Raw genomic sequence first — 19826 nt, 5'->3', positions numbered from 1 at the left:
GATCTTTTGTGCATGCCTATAGTTTAATTACAAACATACAATCATCCTAAGCAAGAGAAACACAGTTTGAGAACTAATAATACAAAATAAGTTGGTTTTGCTTCGACCTTTTGGAATATCACTTCCTAAAATGCAAGGCATGACTAATTTAGCAACTTCCAGGGTACTCCAAAATCGTTGAAGGATGATGCACCAACTGCAACACATCTTAACCAAAAAAAATGCCCCATTTTTGTGACAAAATGTACAATACCTACAAGTGCATGACTGCATATCTATTCTGGAAACTAAGAGTTCTAATAATATTACCTTAGAACATATATACCGCACATAATAACCATGAACTGGTATGGAGACATTCTAGAAAGATTCAGCAAACTAAGGTTTCAAGAAGAGCATCACACTGTTAGGCAACAAAATATACATAGATTTAATATGGCCTCACACGTACGAAAACTAATACTTCGCTTGACTACTAAAGATTTCTCGTCTCTAAATTATGATTAAAAGAACTTCACATATGTTCAGAACTGCTGACATAAGAAAAATAAAAGCAAAGTTCCATCTTGTGCCTATCAGTTCTTACAAACAAACATAGATGTGCATCACAATTTCAACCAAAACCTCATCACCCCATATAATGTGTGTCGATGAAATAGTACTATGATCTGAATTTATATTAGCAAGCACGTGCCGATGAAACAGTAACATGATCTGAATTTATATTAGCAAGCACCTGATATACCTCGATGCAAGACCAGTCACGTGGGTAATCACATAGACATCTCATTTTCGTTAATTATAAGCCAAAGTGTCCATACCTTCTACAGAAAAGAGAAATATTAACTTAAAGCTAACAACCATCAGATTGCTATATCAGTAGAGGACGAACTTGTGTGAACTCTGAAGATGGCCGCACGAAAGGCGCATTGAAGCACTGCAGAGGCAGTGAATGGGCGTTTTTGTAGATAGCAACGCACAGCTAATCCAATAATCAGTTCATGCACTGGAGGAAATCTCCTCACGTCAAAACAACTCCAATTTCGGAGGCAGCATATGCAGAGGGAACGGACATCTTGACGTGTCATTGTCAATCCCCACTGTCCACACTGATACAAAGACAAGTCAGATAAGATCCTAAAAAAAGGGCAACTGCAATTGCAAACCAAGGCTCTTAATACCCCTAACAATTTAGTTCTGCTAACTACTAGTGGTACTCTAAAGATAACATCAATCAAATCTAATGTATTCCTCAGGAACTTGGTTCAGAAAAGAATGGAGTAATCGCAGGGGGAGAGAAGCGATAATGATGTTTAAGAGTGTGAGAAACTATTCACATTGTCCCTAGGAGCATTATTGCAGCATTTACCATGTTCGCCTGGCTACTGGCTGGCAGGTGGATTCCCCTTGCTAGGCCCATTCACCACTGGGGTATACTGGCGACTGGCTGGTGTTCTGGTGCCCGTAAGCGAGTTCCTGCCTGGTGGAGTTCCAGCACTGGGAGCCGGGTTCCTGACTGGTGGTGTTCCAGTGCCAGGAGCCGCAGTCCTGACTGGTGGTGTTGCAGTGCCGGTAAGCGAGTTCCTGGCTGGTGGTGTTCCAGTGCCGGTAAGCAAGTTCCTGGCTGGTGTTATTCCAGTGCCAGGAGCCGCATTCCTGGCTGGTGCTCCAGTGACAGGAGCCATATTTTTAGCTAGTGTTCCGGTGGCTGGAACCGCGTTCCTAACTGGTGTTCCGGCACCGGGAGACATATTCTTGGCTGGTGTTCCGACGCCCGGAGCCGCATTCCTGGCTGGTGTTCCGACGCCAGGAGCCGCATTCCTGGCCATTGTGCTACTATTTGAGCTCATAGCATGCAGCTTCTGGGCCATAATTTCTTGGCACCTATTTTGTTTGCCTGTGGTGCCTGGGCCAGGTGGCTTCCGATATATTGCTTTACTCAGCACACCAGCATTGCCTGTGCCAACAAGGCCACTAGAGGTGACTGTTGATGGAAAGGTTGCCCCATGTGAAGCTAGAGTTTTGGTCTTCTTCACGGTTGCTGGTGCTCCTCTAGCAGACACAGGGACGCTTTTCACAACTGTGGGTTGCTGTTTCGGTTGTTTCTTCTGGCTGGGAATAGCACCTTGAGCTCCAGGAGCAATTTTGACACCTTTGCTCTTATCCAAACAATCTGTAGTCAAGCATCCTTGGGCAACAAAGCGATCGAATTCCAGCATGTCGGCATCCTTGGGGTCTATGCTCTCCTCAGCTTTGGGGTCTATCATCTCAGGCTGCTTCACTATCTCTGGCTGATTCACCATCTCCGGCTGCTTCACGTCTTCAGGAAACAAGTCCTCCATCGTGACTGCACAAAATGTAGAGTCGTCGTCCATCTCCATATTGTCGCATGGGCCAGACACTGGTGTGGTGCTCAATGCTCTATCAGGTTCCAACAAATGTGCACTAGCAGATTGTTCAGGGGGATTAACTCCTGCAACTTCTGACACAAGATTAACTTGCTCAATTGACTGTGTTACCAAAACCGGAGGAGATGGTGTAGGGGCACTGCAGTTTGGAAGTTCTGGGTGTTCAGCACTACCAGGCTGTGTTCCAGGCTCACCAGCCATAGTGGATGCTTTAGAGCTTGTAGTTTTTGAAGATCCTTTTCCTCGAGGTCTTATGTGCTTAGCTTTCGGGGTTATGTGCACAGCTTGCGAGGATTGTGCAGCTTTCAATAAATTGGTGGCGATGCTTGCTGGGGCGATTCGTCCACCAGCAGCAATAGCTGCAGCTTGTATCGAGGAAGGAGCATTTGTAGGATTTGCTTGTGCATTTTGCTTCTTAGAGCTATTTTGTGACTTGTTTGAAGTATTTGACACTTTTGAGGCTGCAGCTTGAGCAGGAGCTGGTTGCACCCGAGGAAGTGGAATCTGCCCTTGTGCTGGCGCTGGTACTGGCAACGGGAATGATGAAGAGGATGTTGCACATTTTAACTCAGGTGCCGCAGCAACGAATACTGGAGCAGGATGTTGAGCGCTTTGTTGTGAAGCTCCTACATGAAAAGGCTAGAATGAGCACCAAAAGGCTAGCACAAGGCACAACAAAGATGCCAGAATGGATTTACATCTCAGGTATACAACGAAGCTATAGAACAATGTTTGGCTTGTTGATACTTCAGTAAAGAAGCATTATTCTAAATGAGAGCTGTACTGACAATGTATAAGAATTTTATTAGTACCTAATCTTAATGTAGAGAATCCACCAGGCTTCCCCATAGGCATATCAAGAGCCATAGAGAATGCCTTTTGAGTAGCTTTTATATCGAACTCCGTGGTGACTGATTTAGCTTTAGCAGGCTTGGTTGTTCCTTGGCGCCTGCAAATGACTGCCCATCTCTGAAAACAACAATAAACATTACCTAATTACTCTACAGACAAATATGTACATGGAGACACATGGACGTCCCATCATGCTAATCATTATAGCACACAACAGTTATATGCGAATGAGAACTAAACAAACAGGCCAAGTAAGATTGAGATGGAACTTTTTCTAGGCAAAGATCACAAGCAAAGCAACATAACCATTGCAACAAGAAGCACATGCATTTGTCTACTTACCTTGGCATATTTGCAAAGGCATGCTACAAATTTATTATATTTCGGGAAGACTAAGGAAGACCAAATGGATGTAAACAAGGATGAACTGCCGCACAATAATAGATTCTAGTATGCAATTTACAAGATGACCATAGAGTTAGTTACCTGAGACAATTGAACATAAGTTCTTGTGCTATCGAATTTATATCTATGCAGAATGTTCAGCCAATTTCCTTCACCACACTTATGTACACCATCCATTAAGTCTGCGTCCTCCTTGTTGGACCATGCTTTAGGCTTCTTTGTCTTTTTATGAGGTCCATTCCCATCAAAAGGATCAGGAGATAACCCTGTATGGGATGCCTGTTTTGAGTTGGAAATTGGACCTGTACCATTTGTTAGACGATGGCTCTGAGCAAGCTGTTTGTCAGATGGAACACGCGGTATCTTCTCATTTGGAGTGTTTAGCAGAGGAACTTCTGAGTTAACGCGATGACTAGAACATTGCTCACGTGAAGGTCCATAGATTAAGATCTGCAATTTATATGATAGGATTATAAGTACCATTGTGCATACCTAAGATATGAAGAAATTGTATGCAAATATGCAACAGAGCAAATATTGCATGACATTCAACATAGTTGGTAATCAATACAAAATTGCTAACGAAATAAAGATTTGTCTTTTTCATAAATGATGACTCTTTTATGTTGTTACTAACTGAAATGGAAGCTGTCATAAGAACTGTTACACTGACAAATCCTTGCAATTTTATAACTAATCTGCCCAGCAATAGAAGACATTTGGGTGTAGACATGGTACCCGAGTAGAACTGTGAGTATAGTTGTTTTCAATTGCAATAAGAATCAAATACATTCAAAACTAAAAGCATTTTCTGAGGAAAAATCTTTCACTGTTATTTTCATCTGTCTAATTTAATATTCAAAAAGATCTTCACTGCCCAAGATTAGAAGGTTTGACTGCACATATCATGTACTGCTACTCTTTCGTCACTAGAGGGGGCAAACATGATAGCCACCCTTTTGTAACTGGAGGGGGCGAACATTATGGCCCTTTATTCTTTTGTCTTTCTGCGTATAAAGGTAGAGATTACTGACTCATAGTTGCAGTTGCAGAATTAGTAGATCAGTCAGTTTTCTGTGTACACTACTTTAAGTTTGTGAAACTTGAGAAGGTGAGCTCTGACTCTGTGAGGCATTATAGGAAGTCCATCTTATAAATCAAATAAAATGGACCTTTACACTCTCTAATAGAACAAGAAACTTAGATGAAACATACGAACTACATCTTCATTGACGAATACATATACTTATCTTACAGCCAAAACTGTTCACTATCCTATGATTTCTAGTGAAACACCATGCTTCATCTCCCATTTGATAACGAGGCATCAATCAAGCTTTTGAGCAGAGCCAACAATCAATCAGCCTTCGCTAGGCGCATACTGAAGAGCAAACTGCATCTGCAGCCCTAAAAGTATTGAGGGGGTGTCAAGTTAGTCCTAATTCTATTGAAGTGCACATTCCGGTCCCTAAAGTACCTCAAGGGAACATTTGGTTCTAAGAAAACCAGATTGAAAGGAATGTGAAAATTACTAGGAATATTAGCATGGTAATGAGATAATTAGGAATATGACATTACCGTTAAATTTTTCAATGAATTAAATATTGAGTTGTTTGGGTCATTGGTTGCAATAACCTGTTCATGAGATTATATTTTGTAGATTAATACTGATGTATTGTGAAGTCCTGTTGTTGTTTTATTTCTTCATGTCCCTTTATGACAAAGACTTTTCAGATTGACCGTTTTTGGGGCTAGTAAATTTATTAACAAAACACTTCTTCTTAGACTGGACTACTTATCAATGTAAGGCCGCTAGGTGACTTTAGAAACTTTTTATTCGGCTAGGACGCTGTTCTTTCACTGCTGATGTGACTGCTTTTAGCGTAAAAAAAGACACGCTGTGAAAGAATTTGTATCTTACTAACTTATACAGAATAAAACCCAAATTAGTGTACTAGGAATATTATCGATCTTCAACGAAAACTGGAGCTAGTGTTCAATAAGAAAGAACAATTCCAAAAAACAAGTAATTGTATGTTTAATTTAACAATGCAAACGTGAGAAGGAATTGGTTGCACATCATGCCAAGGTTGTATTGTAAAATAGCAAGACATGATGGACTGAATTGTCTCGACACCGTTAATCGGATGAGTTTTAATTAGTACACTTGACATGGATATACAGTATGAGTGAGGTCCTAAATGGGATGGACACAAAACCCTTCACAAGATAATTACAATTCGATCACTATGTTTGAATCGAACTAATATTGAAAGTCTAGTGTTTTTTAGGAAGAAAAATGAGGTGTCGATGGATTCCAAACAGGGGGTAATCCAAGATAGCCACCTGTTTCAAAAGGAATCATAATGCCCCAAAACAACTTGAATCGTATCATGGTAATCTAAAGTCTAACTAACATTCCAAGTGGCTATGCCGAATGCGGGAATCAAACCAGATTGCCTCGTGATTTCCACTAATCTTTACAAGATTCCTGCAACCAAACACAGCCTAAAAGTGAGTCACCGCGGGTCCTGAGAGCTCAGCTCAGCACGGGAGCTCCCTTTGCGGCAAACTCCTGCCATGGCAGCATTCTGGCTGTGCGGCTGCGGTCAAAGCACCACGAGTGCGGTCAGCACTGAGCTGGTTGCTCAGGACCCGCAGTGACTCACTTAAGGTACTATAAGATTGTAACAAAGGATCTATATGGACAAGCCAATAACCATATGGCATAGATAGCACGACATTAGATACTGGTTTGTGGTACAATAGGACACAATGGCCTTAAGCAGATGCCAAACAAATTTCTGTGCACATCTCGCACTAAATCCCAGATATGTGAATCAAATACAAAAAAATGCAACTACTAAATACATTGATGGCGTTTAAGTTCATATATCCGGGTTCTGGGTTCCTAATTAACGCAGATAAATAAGGCAAGGTGGGTGAAACGGAAAATTAGGCCTTTGGCATCCTAAATCCAAAAGGAGCATCTGATAAGTAAATGACCGTATCAGCTACAATACAGACAGAAATGCTTCTGACAAAAACAAAATGTGGTACCTTCGCGAACCGGGAGGCCTCAGCTGCAGCTTCGTTGCTCGGCTTAGGAAAGGGTTCAATCTCACATTCCAAGTCGCTCTCATCACCCTGCCATCATCAATCAGGGCAACAGAAGTACCACAATACAGTTAGGAAAAGATAAGGTGACAGTAGAACAAACAGAATTTCTATATACCAACCTCTCAAGATCTAACAGTTCCTACAACGACGATACTGGCTAGAATACACAATTTTAAAGCTAGTCCAAATTAAATTGGCAGGATAAAGAAAGAGCACAAACCAGAGGCTGGGCGCCGATGTCCTCGGTGTTCTCGATGAAGTCATGTCGGTAGGCGATGTAGCGCCAGAGCATCTGGTACTCGCGGGCGGAGGTGATCCCCGTGGCCGTCTTGGCCACCAGCGCCCTCCAGTCGATGCTCCTTCTCTCCGCGTGCTGCGCCACCTCCTGAAGCGCCGTCAGGATTGTCGCGGGCGAGTACCTGCAGCAAGATTGAGCGGCGCACTAAAACCCTAGGGCGGGCCGGGGAGAACCGTCGAGTAGCGCGAAGGTCGAGGAGAAGGACCGACTTGTGGAGGATGAGGTACACCTCGTCCTCAGAGAGATCTCGCTTCCGCTTCGCCCCCGCCGCCGCTGCCACCATCTCGAAGTTTGTGACTCGTCAGTGCTTTGGCGGTTAACTGGGGGAAAACTACAATAGAATAGAATCAGCTCGTGGAATTATTATTATTTTGAAAAGGAGGCAAAAGTTTTGCCTTATACATTAATTAAGAAGAACAGAGTTGCCTGATTAGTTTACGGAAAACCAGGCGAAAACCGCACAGACTTGCACAATCATGTGAACTACTCCCAAACTATGGAGCCACAGGACCACAAAGGTAGACCAACGAACACACCCAACACAGAACCACTGCAACCCCAAACACTTGGGTCCCAACTTCACCAATGGAACTCCATCGCCCCCTGCAAGTTGCAGCCTAGACTACTGTATCATGGAAGCACCTGCGCCTCCCCATTATCTTCATCTTTTTTCCATTGCACATGTTAGATTTCTTCTTGCGGATACCAGGGTGGAAAATAGAACTCTGTGCATTTCATGCTTAGTCAAACACTGGTGGTACTTTGGCTGGTCACATGTAAATTGATGGTTTGCTCCGACAGGTATGCACTAAAACAGATCATCAGCTTGCTAATACGTGTTACTGGCGCAATACAGATCTCTAGTTATTTGTTTTACTTGTACAGTCCCAGATGATAATATCTAAAACAATATCCTTTTTTTCTACAGCCAAAAGCTACCATATCTTGATGCAAAGTTGCAAGCCATCAATGGGTTAATTGATTGTACGTAGCAATTACATATCACACCGACGGCCTATTACATGCCATTTTATCCAAGTGGGTAAACTAGTAGGTGTTCTCTTGCAAAGGCATGAACGCGTCTACTTGCTTCAGCCCAACAACAGCGGCTCCAATCAGCTCCAGTACTAATAGGTACAGCGATGTGCCTCTCCATCTAAACTGAATCGAAGTCAGCGCATTGCCTAAGATGAGATTGAGTACCTGCTGGAACAGTGGCGCGATCCGCATGCAGGCAGACACGGCGCAGCAAGAACCAGTGGAGGGAGAGTACCCCGCGTTGGCTACGTTGGCGGAGACATATCGGCGGCGACACCCAGCGACGGCGGCGCAGACCTAGGTGGCGGCGGCCGTGAACAGGCTATGGGACGAGGATTCGTGCGTGATGCTTGGGCCTGGTGGGCCTTTCCGAAATTATCCGACGGTTAGGAATGAACGGCTCGTCCAAATGCACCTATCTCGATCAACTCGACGAGACAAATGCAACCACCACAATTTATTTACATCTCTTCATTTCGTTCCTAATGGTATAGTTTCATCAATAATCAAGACAAATATAGGCGACCCATACTTTCAAGAGCACAAAAATGATAATCAAACATTAGAGCAAGATGCTATTCCCTAAACTAAAACCACGACAAGTATTTTAAAATTAAGAGATTACAACACATCAATAAAATAAACCAGCCATAAGACATAATGAAACGTGAAAGCAATGCATGCTGAAAACCCATCTAACTATGCACCAATGTGTCAAATTTGAAGTTATTTTACCCTCGAGCAAGTTCTTTTTGTCGTTTAGACAAAACAAAGGAAAAGCTTAATTTGTTAAAACATCCTTGCTGAATTTCAAGTTAATAAGATTCTACACTCGAGATCTAAAGCTTGTGTTATGATAGCAACTGTAACACTTAAGATTTCAAAATTTCAACTCTAACTTGCGTTGCTACCACACTACTTCAAAAATAACCAAATATTGGAATAATTAGAAATTTTGACAGAGTTTCTTTTCGATATACCTATATACTGACTTCCATAACACACTAGCAGAACCGTCTAGAGAGTTTGCAGCTCTCAAGAGTAATAGGCGGAGCGTATTGGACTTAGATTCGAGTGATGCTGGACCACTATCTAATTCTTCGGCTCTAGGGGTTTTTCTCTCGGTAGATTTTAAACTCAAATCGCTCGGAGAGGGGGTTGCTCAACAATCTTCTCATACTCAAATGGAGCAGCCGCCGGACAAAGCCAGCGCGGGTGGCTATTTATAGCCGCAATGACCATTTTGGACATGTGGTCCAACCAATGGCCAATCCACACGTTTGCAACGGTCGGATTTGGAAGCAACAGTAACATTATTTGAGGAATAAGTAATGCCAATTCCTCGGTCTAAGACAAATCTCTCGCACCGAAGAAGATCACAGTCTCTTGCTGGCAAGTATTTGCTCGGAACACAAAAAGATTTCTCTCACAACTTTTATAGGATTTGGGTTTAGCATCAGAGAATCAAAGTTTCGAACGCTACAACCCTCTTAATATGTAGCGACCCGACCTCAAACGGTCAAGCCTCTGTGTATCCGTGCCATCTCTGGATCGGTATGCTGGCACACACAGTACATCAGTGTATAAATCAAAGTGCAATCACATGTATAAATAACGTAAGACGGATATATACCTTATAAGTCTTAGCGGAAACAATCAAACGGGTGTGAAGTCCATCAACGCCAACGGCAAGTTGAGTGTAGACCGTAACCCTACAATGTAACTCTTACTCGTCATAGAAAATTCCTGCAACATAAGACGTTGCAGCCCTGCAGGTCAGTACATTGAATGTACTGGCAAGTCACATCATAAGAATAATGAACCTATTTGTACATGCAATTTGGCTGGTGGAAAGTGAAAGTGATAGTGATCGACTAGAGGGGAGGGTGAATAGGCGATTTTTATGAAAGTCTTCTAAACAGGGAAGTTTTGAAGACAAACGATAGAAGTAAACCTATTACCACGCAGCGGAAGGTAGACTACACTAGTCAAACCTTAGTCAGGTAATCAACGAATTGAAAGCACGATGACTAATAGCAGCTAGGCAGTAGGGATCAGGTAGGAAGATATTGTGAAGCCAATCAGAACAAGCAGTCACTCAGTGAAGACAAAAGATAATGCAATCACGCAATGACTTCACAAGGACCAACAGTAAGTAAAGGGAAGGGAAGGATGAAACCAGTGACTCGTTGAAGACAATGATTTGTTGGACCAGTTCCAGTTGCTGTGACAACTGTACGTCTGGTTAGGGCGGCTAGGTATTTAAACCAGAGGACACACAGTCCCGGACACCCAGTCCTGAACACGCAGCTCAGAACCCTTAGTCATCATCGTATTCCCCTTGAGCTAAGGTCATGCAGACCTCGCCCAATCACTCTGGTAAGTCTTCAAGGTAGACTCCCAAACCTTCACAGACTTCGTTCACCGGCGATCCACAATGACTCTTGGATGCTCAGAACGCGATGCCTAACCGGCTGGAGGATTCACAGTCCTCAAGTGTAATAAGTCTTCAGATCACACAGACAAGAAGACTTAAGTGATGCCTAACACTCTTTGGCTCTAGGTGGTTAGGACTTTATCCTCGCAAGGAATTCTCTCTCAAAGGCTTCGAGGTGGGTTGCTCTCAAACGACAACAGCCGTACTTTAACTCTGAGCAGCCAACCGTTTATGGTTGTAGGGGTGGGCTATTTATAGCCACTAGGAAACCCGACCTGATTTGTCCGAAATGACCCTGGGTCACTAAGGAACTGACACGTGTTCCAACGGTCAGATTTTAAACACACACAACAGCTTTACTTGGGCTACAAGCAAAGCTGACTTGTCCAACTCTGGACAAGATTCGCTCTCATAATCTTCACTCGAAGACATAGGATTTTGGTTAAGCATCACTTCAGTCATTCTGACTCGTTCTCTTGGACCCCACTTAACAGTACGGTGGTTCCTATGACTCAACAAAGAAGAAAAAGAACTACGAAAGATCTAAGTCTTCGAGCTCCATAGTCTTCATGCGATGTCTTCTCTTGTCATAGTCTTCAATGTGAATATCTTCACATACCACCTTTGACTTCAATGTCTTCATACATTTTTAGGGGTCATCTCTGGTAGGAAAACCTAATCAATGAGGGACTTCTACCTGTGTTATCCTGCAATTCTCACAAATACATTAGTCCCTCAACTAGGTTTGTCGTCAATACTCCAAAACCAACTAGGGGTGGCACTAGATGCACTTCAATCTCCCCCTTTTTGGTGATTGATGACAAACTAGTTGAAGTTTTCAACGGGGAATATAATATGTGAAATTGTAAAGGATAAGGAATTGTCTTCATAAGTTGTAAGGGCTCCCCCTGAAGATGTGCATATAAGCAATTTGCTTTTGGAATGCAAATGCACATGGCAGTTTGTACTTGTGGAGATCCTCTTCAACTTATGATGACAATTCATCATGCATGAAAAGTAAGTGAAGATAATGACATGCATAATGGAAAATGGATGTCTGCAAAATGATCTAAGTGCGGAATGTATCGTCGCACATGCGAAATTTATCATCGCATCACAAAGTAGCAAACGAGTAGCAGACGACCATCGAGTTTAAGTGTTACAACTCAAAGAACCAAATGTATCAAAACAAGAGTTGTAAACACCAGGCAAAACATAAAGTAACCGCCCATATGGACCCGCTTGAAGAGTATCACACTCATATGCTTCTCCCCCTTTTGTTAGTAAGGACCAAAAAGGTTTGAAGACATAGAGCATCTACTCGTTCCCATGAGGAGTAGGTGAAGTAGCAAGGTCGTCGGTGTTGTTAGGCGGTGCGGACGAGCTCGGGGTAGTGTCGACGCGTGCTGAAGGAGGGGGCGGTGAAGTAGCATCATCTTCGTCCTCGATCACTCTGGCATTCACAGTTGCCGCAGAGGAAGAGAACTCAGAGTCTTCAAGTGAGGGAGTTCGTCGCAGCACAGCCCTTCGGGGAGGTGTGGAGTCAAACTTGAAACGTTCAGAGAAGCCATCCTCTTGAAGATCATCCTCAGAGCACATAAGCGTCAGCCCTTTCCATGTACGCTGTCGTGGAATTGTCATGGCAGATGTCCTTAGCGTCAGGACTTAGTCGCGAGGCCAACGCATCTATGTGGTAGCTTGAGAGGGGTTGAGCGGGACGAGAGACGCGAGGTTTTTACCCAGGTTCGGCCCCTCACGGTGGAGGTAAAAGCCTACATCCTGCTTCATTGATATTGATGATGATGATCACGGTTACAAGAGTGCTCTATTTCGAGAGCTATTGTCTAAAACCTAACTTGTCCAACTTGTGGAACCTGTCCCCCTTTGAGGAGCCCTGCCCCTCCTTATATATGTTGAAGGGGCGGTTTACATGTGGAGTCCTATTAGGATTAGGACTAGTCTATCTCTAATACAAACAGGATACAAGTCCAGGTCTTAACTCTTTGTAAGACAAATATTCCTCATGCCTTTCCTCTTAAACCGGCCCACCATTAAACGTGAATCGGCCTTCTGGGCCTTGGGCCTTGTTATTCGTCTGTCCCGCACGCCGGATCACCAGTGAGTCATAATGACCAGGTGGGTTGCTTGTAAACCGCCAGGTCAGGGCGGGTCGCCAGTAACTCGCCAAGTGTCATCGGGGTCTTCAGATAAACCGCCAAGTCCTGGCCAGGTTAACTTCCGGCCGGTTTACGCCGCGGGGTATATCCCCGACATTAGCCCCCAAGTTTAGCTTGGATTTATTCATGGTAAACTTATGCTGCAAAATAAACACAAGAACAAATTTGACAGGTTATGCTCTGGGTTAAGAATTTTTGTAAACCGGTACCTGATCATCCTTAAGTCCTTGTTATTTCCTCCTTCTGAGAAATCCGGGTCAACAGACCAGCTTCATAATCAATTTGCCGACCTTGGTTTGTCACCGAGAAATATCGTGAAGAATAACTCCTTTGACTCAGCTCCCAAAGCTCCGGTTTAAGAAACATGGGTCTGAAAATACTTATCTGATATTCAACCGGTTTGAAGATGTAAAACTTGTCGATTTAATATTACCAAAATAGCCGGTTTATAAATATTGATGGCGTCGTGTCATAATAGTTGTCGACACCGGGTCATGTAATTGATCTTCCTGATTTGCTCAAAACTGATAAAATGAAGATGTTCCTCCTTTATATGCATAATACCTGTAGCCCCCAAGTCTTAAGAGGAGAACATAGTGATAACTTAAGACTTGCTCCAATAAGTGTTTCAACCTTGAAGAAATCCGGTTTATTCATCTCAATTATATAAACTGAATACTCCATATATGTAGCCCCCAAGTGCCGGGTTGTCATGCTTGCAGCAACCTGGGACTTGTAATTGCTTATAAAAATTTCAACCAGTGTAGCCCCCAAGGGCCGGTTCAGTAAGATAATATTGAGCTGGGACTTTATATATACTTCATTGAAAATAACATCATATGATGTAACTCCCATCATGGGGCTTGAACCCACGTCCACCAGGTTAAGAGCTTTGTGCTTTACCAACTGAGGAGTGGACCATTCAATATAACGGATAAAAACTTGTGTACCTTGAATTGTTGACAGGAGCAATTGGTAGCCCCCAAGGGCCGGCTCATTATAATATGATGAGTCGGGTCTTCAATAAGACTAAAAATGACTTGGCATTAGCCCCCAAGTGTCATGATGCATGCTTGCAGCGACATGAGACTTGCATGTAATCTCGATTTGAATAATGTAGCCCCCAAGTGCCGGGTTGTAAGCCTGCAACGACTCGGGACTATTCCTTTCATTGTAGAATAAATCATATCCTTTGACAAAATAATAGCCATTGCGCTAAAGTGACTTTGAAAACTTAATAATACCGGTTATTAATAACCATAAAAATCCAGCCATGTTGGCTATTCAAGATAATATAATCCGGTATGAAAACCTTATTCATTCAATATCATAATGAAAATTCAGCCAAGTTTGGCTATTTGAATAATATGACCCAATGATTTATAAGCGCATGATTCCAATGGCGCAATACAAATATATATACTGGCGACTTATAGTCCAAAGCCAGGCTGGTTTAACAAACCTGTTTCTGCATACAACAAGTTTAAAGTGTCCTGGCGGTTTACCGCCGGACGGGTCATAGTGCCCAACATATAACCCGAGTTTATAACCAAGGCTTCCGAATAATCAAATATGAAATAGATCATACCTGTGACATTGAATCACATTGTTGGTTTTACCAACTTTTTGTAGTAAAGGTGATAACCCCAATCTTGAGTACTGATAACTCCTTCCATATTATGCCGGTTTATGATAAAACCGTGCCGGGCTGTGATAAACACCGGTTTACTCCATAATAGGATGGTAACAGAAAATCAAACCGGGCAGATAGTCTCTGGATTAAAATGGACCGTTTTCCATCAATTGACAGTTTGAACCGGCTTAAAACTTTGTCAGTTTAAAAAAACGCAATAAAAAGAAAGAAATATCTTTCAAAGAAAAAAGTGAAGCAAAGGCAATGAAAAAACCGTTTGCAAAAAAAGGCTTATTTGAGCTGATCAGATGGCGTTACCATGGCCGAACACGACCAAGCTCTCGATAGGTGTAACTATGGTTCTAGTCAGCTAGGTCCCCAAATGAAACCGTGGCATTTATGCCGATCAAGTGGCATGGCAATGGTTCGGGTTCGACCAAGCCCCCAAGTGATTCTGTGGCCTTAGACCGATCAAGAGGCATGACTGGTTCAGACGTGACCAAGTCCCCAAGTGATCTGGTGGCTCTCGCCTATCAAGAGGTATTGTATTGGTTCGGACACGACCAAACCCCCAAGTGATATAACATGATGCTTTTTTTAAAAAGCCAACTCAAGGGGTAAATCGGAGGCCGCTTTAGAACAACTCCGTGTAACCACACATGATGTAAAAGAACAGAGACCCTGCTTTATGAAGCAGAAGTCCCCAAGTGATCTATAATATGTCAGGCCAGTAAGGCGGGATACCCATGTTCGAACCGCGCATCGTGGCAGCAGGTCCTCTTCGGCAATTTTTAACTTTTTGCAAGAGACACTAGTGCAGAACCGGGCAATAGCACCGGTTCGTAAGGCCCTTTAGTGCCAGTTCCATAACCGGCACTAAAGTGTGGTCACTAAAGCCCCCCCCCCTTTAGTACCGGTTCAGCATGAACCGGTGCTAAAGGGCAACCACGTGACACGAACCAGCTCCGGGGGCCGGGAGCCCTTTAGTACCGGTTGGTAACACCAACCGGTACTAAAATGTTTGGGGTTTTTTTGGTTTTATGATTTCTTTTTCATTTAATTTTGTGTTTTCCATTTTAATTCTTTTTTGTTTGCTGGTATTTTACGATACTACACATTGTACACGTTATGCATATATATATATATATATATATATAAATAGAATTTCTAGTAGAACCAATCATATATATATCATCAATGTCTCACAAACCACCATATTAATTCACACATACACACATGTATAGCTATATACAATTTCTCCTACATATGCATGTTGCCTTCGGAGCCAGTGGCATTAGCCTAATTGGTGCCTTCGGAGCACGATGACAATTGGAAGTGGTTCATGACCTGGTTGATGGGGGCGGTAGCGGGTAATAGTATTCTCCCTTCGGATTTATGACCTGGTCGAGCAAAAATCCCGCTATTTCCTCTTGAAGTGCTTCTACGCGCTCCGTTTCTAGGAGCTTGTCCCGCACCTCTTTGAACTATTAAGAAGGAGATCAATATGCATGTGTATTAGTTGTGTGACTAGATATCGATAATGGTGTAAAAATTGTGAATAGTGTTCTGACAAGCGTACCCATTCCTGTATTTGAGATCTGCTCCTTTCGGACGCCATCATGTGAATGTTCTCGCAAACGCAGAATGCACACAGATCAGTCCCCTGCGCCTGCTTCAGGGCTTTTATTACGAGAATGGAATTTAATTTGATCAGATAATAATTAATCAAGCATGATAATTAAAGAGATGGCAGCTAGCTAGCTAGCTAGTACTACTTAATTACTTACCTTGGGTCGAAACCATTTCAGCTGTCGTTTCCATTCGCCTTCCGTGACGCTGATGAACCTTGCCCAAGCCCTGCCCGCCGACAAAGAAAATGAATAAAGGGTTTATTAAATAGTTCATATCATGAAATGACGAACTAAATAGGCCGAGATATATAGTTAATAATGATTGAAATTACCTGTTGACTATCCCAAACAAGATGTTATAGTCACTATTTGCTTTGAGTAGTGAGTCCAGTATTTGAACTGTTCCGGCGTCAACTTTAGTGATACACAAGATCCAGTGAAATCTGCATGCACATATGTTTGCATGTCTTAATTAAGCGGGCATATGTAAGCAAAAACATGTAGCTAGCTAGTAGGCAAAAACAGAGAATTTGTAGTACAAGAAAGTGTGACTCACTGAAAGTTGTAAGGGAGTAGTATATCTTCATTGTATTTGAGGCGCTTCAAGAACTCTAGCATGTTGTCCTCTACCTGCTTTTCATAATGCTTGTTTATTTTCCATGTGTATTCATTAACGGTGTTTGGGTCAATGAACCCAATGCCATAGCGTCCACCTTTTCTCATTTCATACATCTTCATCCTACATAATACCACAGAAAAGAATATAGTGAGGATAATTACAGGTAATGATTGATCAAAAGGATCACTACAGCTAGCTTGAGACTTAAATTACAAAAAGAAATCACTTACAGACAATAGCAACTGACGATAGATTTGTCGAGTGCGTCTTGATTGTATAACTGAAACAGTTCAGAATACTCAACGGTCACAGGATTCTCATGGTAGTAATGATCCTTCTTGACTTGCACCATGAGGGACTCTCGATCGGATCTCTTGGTAATGTCCATGTACCATTGATGCAATTCATACATTCTTGTTGGGAGCTTCTTGACCTCTTTTGGCTTGACCAAAGGTTGGCCCCGGGCATATTTCCGTTTTATTTCCTCCTCTGTAAGCACAGGCATGTCCTCGATCTCGAGGAGTTGTCCAACAGTGATGTTGAGAGTTTCAGCCTGCATTATATGCTCCTGGGTTATTACCACATCGCCCACCTCGGGAACGTAAACTGTTTGCCCACAATAATATTGGGCGCGCGTACTGTCACGTGTTGTTCGCGGCACAACAAGCGGGGGGATCGATTGCGCCGCCTGTTCTCCCAGCTGGGCAACGGTTTTCCCGCATTTTTTGACAGCTGCTTGTTGTTTGCTTGAGCTCGAGCTCGCCTTCTTCTGTAGACGTTGTCGATGTAACTTCCTGATGTGGCGCTCATAGTCTGTGTCAACAGGCTTAGGAGCTGGTGGTTGAGCCATACGAATGAAGTGGTCAACTACTTCCACAGGCACTTTCTCCCTTGGCGGCGGTGGCGGTTTCGGTCCAAAATGGGCGTCGACTTCTGCCCGCACTATGGCATTGGTTTGCTCCTCGGTCCTGTCATAAGCCCTCTCAGGAAGAGGAGTAGTGAGGTTTGGACCATATTTATATCGCTTGCCTCCGCCTGTACTTCCTGTACTATGACCTTGACTCGTACCGCTACACACCATAGCTGCGGGGTATCTCTTCTGCGATTGCTAAGGCGGCGGAGATGGTTGACGAGGCTGAGTTGGATGAGGAGGAGTGGCCTGAAGCTTGCCGGACTTGCAGTGGCCTGAGGTTGTGCCGGACTTGGAGGAGGAGTGGACGTCTGACGCTGTGTCGGACTTGGAGGAGGAGTGGCCTGACACTTTGCCGGACTTGGAGGAGGAGGAGTGGCCTCACGCGTTGGTGGACTTGGAGGAGCGGGAGTCTGCTGACTCGGTGGCGGACTTCGACGAGGAGTCGGGTGACGCGGTGTCGGTGGCCTTCGAAAGATGATGCAATCCTTTCTCCATAGGATGATACGATGTTTGGCATCTCCGAGTGTGTGCTCCTCGTCACCTCCAGGAATGTCAAGCTCTAGCCCCGAATATTGGTCCACCACCTCATCAACCACGACACGAGCATAGCCTGCTAGAATCGGGTTGCAATGGAAGGTTGCATCGGGGGAATTTGTATAAGCAACGCCGTCCGCCACCATCAAGGATATGTTCGTAATTTTGAAGTGTAGCTCGCAGTTAGTGTTCTCCGCGATGTCATCCATGGGGTATCTATCCAGCATTGCGTCAAACGGGGCGGAACCCACGCTGCTTCTCTGCATGGATGGGGCGGTGGTATCCAATGCTGGATCATCCGCTAGCTGCTGCAGCTGCTGAGACCCCCTTTGCTGGCTAAGTGAGTCGATCTGCTCCTGCTGCCGCTGGAATTTGATTGCCAAGTCGGCGTGCGCTGATTCTAGGCCTTGAAGGCATTCATAGTCGAGCTTCCTCTGCTCCTCCTCCATCTTTCTCTTCTTCTCCTCCACAATCTTCTTTCTCGCACGGGTTCTGTAGTCGGCGTTCCAGTCCGAAAACCCCTCATACCACGGAATAGCGCCCATGCCCCGTGTTCTTCCCGGGTGTTCAGGATTTCCCAGGGCACGCATAAGCTCGTCGTTCTCTCTGTTGGGCTCAAACAACCCGGATCGAGCCTCTTCTATTGCAACAAGTATCTTATCTTCGGCTCCGTCCAGACATGCCTTCTTGGAAACTTTGCCTGTCTTCAGGTCCAACTCCCCCCATGTGCATAGAACCAAGTCCTGCACCTGGGGGGCCAGCTTAATGTTTCTGGAGTGACACTTGCATCCAGCATCTCTTTCTCAGACTTATCCCACTTAGGCATTCCCACCGCATAGCCACCTGGCCCCAGCTTATGGAACTTATCCTTTTTTGCGGCATTGGCCTTGTTTATTCTTGACCGTTCCTTAGATAATTCTGAATCCTTGAATTTCACGAAATCGTCCCAATGAGCACTTTGATTCTCTAGTGTTCCCTCGAATACTGGAGTCTTCCTTCCTCCCTTGACGTACTTGTCCCATTCACGATTCTTGTGGTTCTTGAATGCAACCGCCATCTTCCTAAGAGCAGCGTCCTTGACTTTCTGCACATCTGCTTCTGTGAAATGATCTGGTAGGGTGAAATGTTCCATGAGAGTATCCCAAAGCAGACTTTTTTGTCTGTCGTCGACAAAAGTAAGATCTGGACGTGGCTTTGCTGGCTCTCTCCATTCTTGAAGGGAGATCGGGAGTTGGTCCTTCACAAGAACTCCGCACTGACGAACGAACTTGTCCGCAATCTTCTTAGGCGCTAATGGTTCGCCATTAGGTTTGATTGCCTCGATATTATACTTTACGCCCTCCTTCAACTTTTTGTTCGGGCCTCGTTTCGTCCTGTTGCCTGAAGATTTGCTCGATCCGGATGGCTGAAAGAAGAAAGATCGATTCGTTAATATATCTTCAACTCATTTAAAACATGTGATGATCACCAGATGCCTGCTTATATAAATATATATACCTCTCCGGTGTTGTCATAATCGTAGTTCATGACTTCATCAATTCGGTCGTCGCGATCGAATATCATATCACCCTCTCCGGTGTTGTTTAGAAATTCGGAGCCGTCATAATCTTCCTCATTCTGATCATCATCTGGCCCGCGTATTATATCGAACATGGTTTGTTCTCCCTCTCTGTCGGTATTGTCCGCCATAGCTTTTATTTAACTATGCCAAAATAAATATAAAACAATTTAGTATCCAAATTACATCGCCTCGAATAATAG

At 43.8% G+C, this 19826-nt stretch overlaps 1 protein-coding gene across 3 annotated transcripts; it reads right to left on the bottom strand.

Annotated features, from left to right (window-relative positions):
- Positions 1 to 643: 643 nt before the first annotated feature.
- On the bottom strand, positions 644 to 8515 carry LOC123151719 (nascent polypeptide-associated complex subunit alpha, muscle-specific form). 3 transcript variants are annotated; one of them, XM_044571384.1, is made up of 8 exons: positions 8287 to 8515; positions 7293 to 7414; positions 7006 to 7204; positions 6726 to 6812; positions 3747 to 4115; positions 3221 to 3377; positions 1370 to 3034; positions 644 to 1109 (listed from the first exon to the last, which is right to left on the bottom strand). In XM_044571384.1, exons 2-7 carry the CDS (start codon positions 7364 to 7366, stop codon positions 1383 to 1385), a joined length of 2538 nt encoding a protein of 845 aa, XP_044427319.1. In that variant the 5' UTR covers positions 7367 to 7414; positions 8287 to 8515; the 3' UTR covers positions 644 to 1109; positions 1370 to 1382. The 3 variants fall into 3 exon arrangements, with proteins under 3 accessions (XP_044427319.1, XP_044427318.1, XP_044427320.1); XM_044571383.1 differs by having other exon boundaries at positions 644 to 3034; XM_044571385.1 differs by having other exon boundaries at positions 644 to 3034; positions 7293 to 7403; positions 8287 to 8506.
- Positions 8516 to 19826: the final 11311 nt, after the last annotated feature.

This window comes from Triticum aestivum, chromosome 7A (genome assembly GCF_018294505.1).
Source record: "Triticum aestivum cultivar Chinese Spring chromosome 7A, IWGSC CS RefSeq v2.1, whole genome shotgun sequence".
Lineage (NCBI taxonomy): Eukaryota > Viridiplantae > Streptophyta > Magnoliopsida > Poales > Poaceae > Triticum > Triticum aestivum.
Note: the sequence above shows the minus strand (reverse complement) of the source record. Positions and strands in the feature narration are given on the sequence as shown.

Excerpts from the sequence above, each read along its gene's own strand:
- LOC123151719 (XM_044571383.1), bottom strand. The coding sequence starts at position 7,366 with ATGGTGGCAGCGGCGGCGGGGGCGAAGCGGAAGCGAGATCTCTCTGAG. Across the intron at positions 4,116-6,725 it reads AGGCCTCCCGGTTCGCGAAG|ATCTTAATCTATGGACCTTC; the intron begins GTACCACATTTT and ends TATAAATTGCAG. Across the intron at positions 3,035-3,220 it reads ATTCTCTACATTAAGATTAG|GAGCTTCACAACAAAGCGCT; the intron begins GTACTAATAAAA and ends CTTTTCATGTAG.